General features: G+C 46.9%; 1 protein-coding gene across 1 annotated transcript in view; it reads left to right on the top strand.

The window, feature by feature from the left end:
• LOC104520158 (sal-like protein 3) overlaps window positions 1-2174 on the top strand; it is a 5450-nt gene extending 3276 nt beyond the window's left edge. The window contains 3 exon segments of the mRNA XM_029083964.1: window positions 1-180; window positions 397-737; window positions 1743-2174. The exon segment at window positions 1-180 is cut by the window's left edge and continues 1962 nt beyond it. Coding sequence (XP_028939797.1) covers window positions 1-180; window positions 397-737; window positions 1743-2174 — 953 coding nt within the window.
• The last annotated feature ends 326 nt before the right edge of the window (window positions 2175-2500 follow it).

Raw genomic sequence — 2500 nt, 5'->3', positions numbered from 1 at the left:
CCCCAGGTCTCAGTAACCAGGAAGAACCACAAGAAATACAATTAAAGACAGAAAAACCAGACAGTCCGCCACCTGCAACTGAAAACGGAGGCGCATTAGATTTGACATCCACCAACCCGGGGAGACCGGTCATCAAAGAGGAAGCTCCTTTTAGCCTGCTGTTCCTGAACAGAGAACGTGGTAAGTTTAAAAGTACTGTTTGTAATATCTGTGGCAAGCCTTTTGCTTGTAAGAGTGCATTGGAAATTCACTACCGCAGCCATACTAAAGAACGTCCATTTGTTTGTACAGTCTGCAGTCGTGGGTGTTCCACTATGGGTAATTTAAAACAGCACTTACTGACGCACAAATTAAAAGAGCTGCCTTCTCAGTTATTTGAACCCAACTTTACTCTAGGTCCCAGCCAAAGTACTCCTAGCCTGGTCACCAGTACAGCGCCTACCATGATCAAAATGGAAGTGAATGGTCACAGCAAGCCGATCTCTTTGGGTGAGGTTCCCTCGCTTCCAGCTGGAATCCAGGTTCCTGCTGCACCACAGACAGTGATGAGTCCAGGGATCACCCCTATGCTGGCACCCCCCCCTCGCCGGACTCCCAAGCAGCACAACTGTCAGTCGTGTGGGAAGACCTTCTCCTCAGCAAGTGCACTGCAGATACACGAGCGCACCCATACCGGTGAAAAACCGTTTGGTTGCACAATCTGTGGTAGAGCTTTTACCACAAAGGGGAATCTTAAGGTAAGAGGCCAAAAAAAAAAACCCCAAAAAACCAAACCCAAAACCCTGTAAAAGCTCGGGGTGGGGGTGGGTTAAGGCACTGTACTTGAACCTAGCAGCTTTGAGAGCTGTTTGTCCCAAAGACAGGAGCTTCAAGGAAAGGTTTGCTGGATGGTGGTGGTGGTGGTGGTGGCAGTTATGTTTCCGCTGTGTGGGAGACATGGATGGAAAAGCCACTGTGAAAGGGTGCAAACTTTAGAAGAGTTTCTGAGCGTAGGTGCACGCACGTTGTACTTGGCCTGACAGACGCGATGGCACGTGCGGTCGGTCGGCTGATGGACACGTTCTGGCTATTCTTGCAGACTGGCATTGCAAAAAAAAAAACCAAAACCAAACCTCAAAAAAACTTCACTATGAACCAGAAAGGCAGAGCTGGCTCAGCTCCTCGGATGCCTCTCTCAAATTGCCATTTTCTCTTCTGCTTTGCAGCCATCACAAAGTAGAAAGCTGCTTCCTCCTGATTTACAGCCGGTTACTCCAGGAGTGACACCTCTTATTCCCGCAGTCTGGTTCACCATGGGGACGCAGCCTGGGGAACACATTTTTTTAAAATGTCCTTTTTTAAAATATTATATTTAGCAAAATAATCGATGCCTCTGACATGAGATGAAATATTATGAAAATAGGCAAAGGGGAGGAGCAGAAAAAATGTTCACCTCCAAGCACAAGTAGTGCATTTAGTTATCTTCTGCGTGTGAGGACTTCCAGCTTGCACGGGAAGTTGTCTAACCTAAGAGGATACATGCTCTTTATTCTTGCGGCACACTGAAAAATTACTATGGAGTTGAGTTTTCTTTGTATAGGTTGACTGGGCTTTAGAACTGTGTCTTAACTGGAATAAATTAGATTTCAATGTGAATTCAAAGGCTTTTTTTTTTTTTTACATTAAGTAGCAGAAGTTCAGGCTGACCACCTCACCAGAAGGTGCTAATTTGAGGGTGCTTCTTGTCCCCGTTTGCTCCACAGGTTCACATGGGAACTCACATGTGGAATAATGCCCCTGCACGCCGCGGTCGCCGCCTCTCCGTGGAAAACCCAATGGCTCTGCTGGGTGGTGATGCCCTCAAGTTCTCCGAGATGTTCCAGAAAGATTTGGCAGCTCGGGCCATGAACGTTGACCCTAATTTTTGGAACCAATACGCTGCAGCTATCACTAATGGACTTGCTATGAAGAACAATGAGATTTCTGTCATACAGAACGGAGGCATTCCCCAGCTCCCAGTAAGTCTTGGCGGAGGTGCCATCCCACCTCTAAGCAACCTTACCGGTGGCATGGACAAAGCTCGCACAGGCAGCAGCCCACCCATTGTCGGTCTGGACAAAGCAAGTTCTGAAACGGGAGCCAGTCGTCCATTCACCAGATTTATTGAGGATAATAAAGAGATTGGCATAAATTAAAAGCATTCGTTCCAAATAACTGGTGGAGCACCACTCAACACAACCCTTGGCCTGTTCCGTGTACAGCTTGCGAAGCGAAGCGTTAGTTTCTTGACCTAAACGCGTAGGTTCCCTTTTAACGTTTTACCCATAGCAGAAATCCATAACTTTTGTGGCTGCTGAAAAGTTGTCTTGCAAGACCTGCATGGTACTTCTTTCGACAGTGAGTTTTGACTGTTCCTGAGAACTTTGAAACCTTTTAATTTCACAGAACACAAAGAAATCCAGGGGTAACTCCGTTAGGAAGAGGAGCAGGAGGCGAGTTTGCAGCTCTTTTGCTTCTTACA

This window comes from Antrostomus carolinensis, unplaced genomic scaffold (assembly GCF_000700745.2).
Source record: "Antrostomus carolinensis isolate BGI_N321 unplaced genomic scaffold, ASM70074v2 scaffold3470, whole genome shotgun sequence".
NCBI classification, from domain to species: domain Eukaryota; kingdom Metazoa; phylum Chordata; class Aves; order Caprimulgiformes; family Caprimulgidae; genus Antrostomus; species Antrostomus carolinensis.
This window is presented reverse-complemented; position numbering and strand designations above follow the sequence as displayed.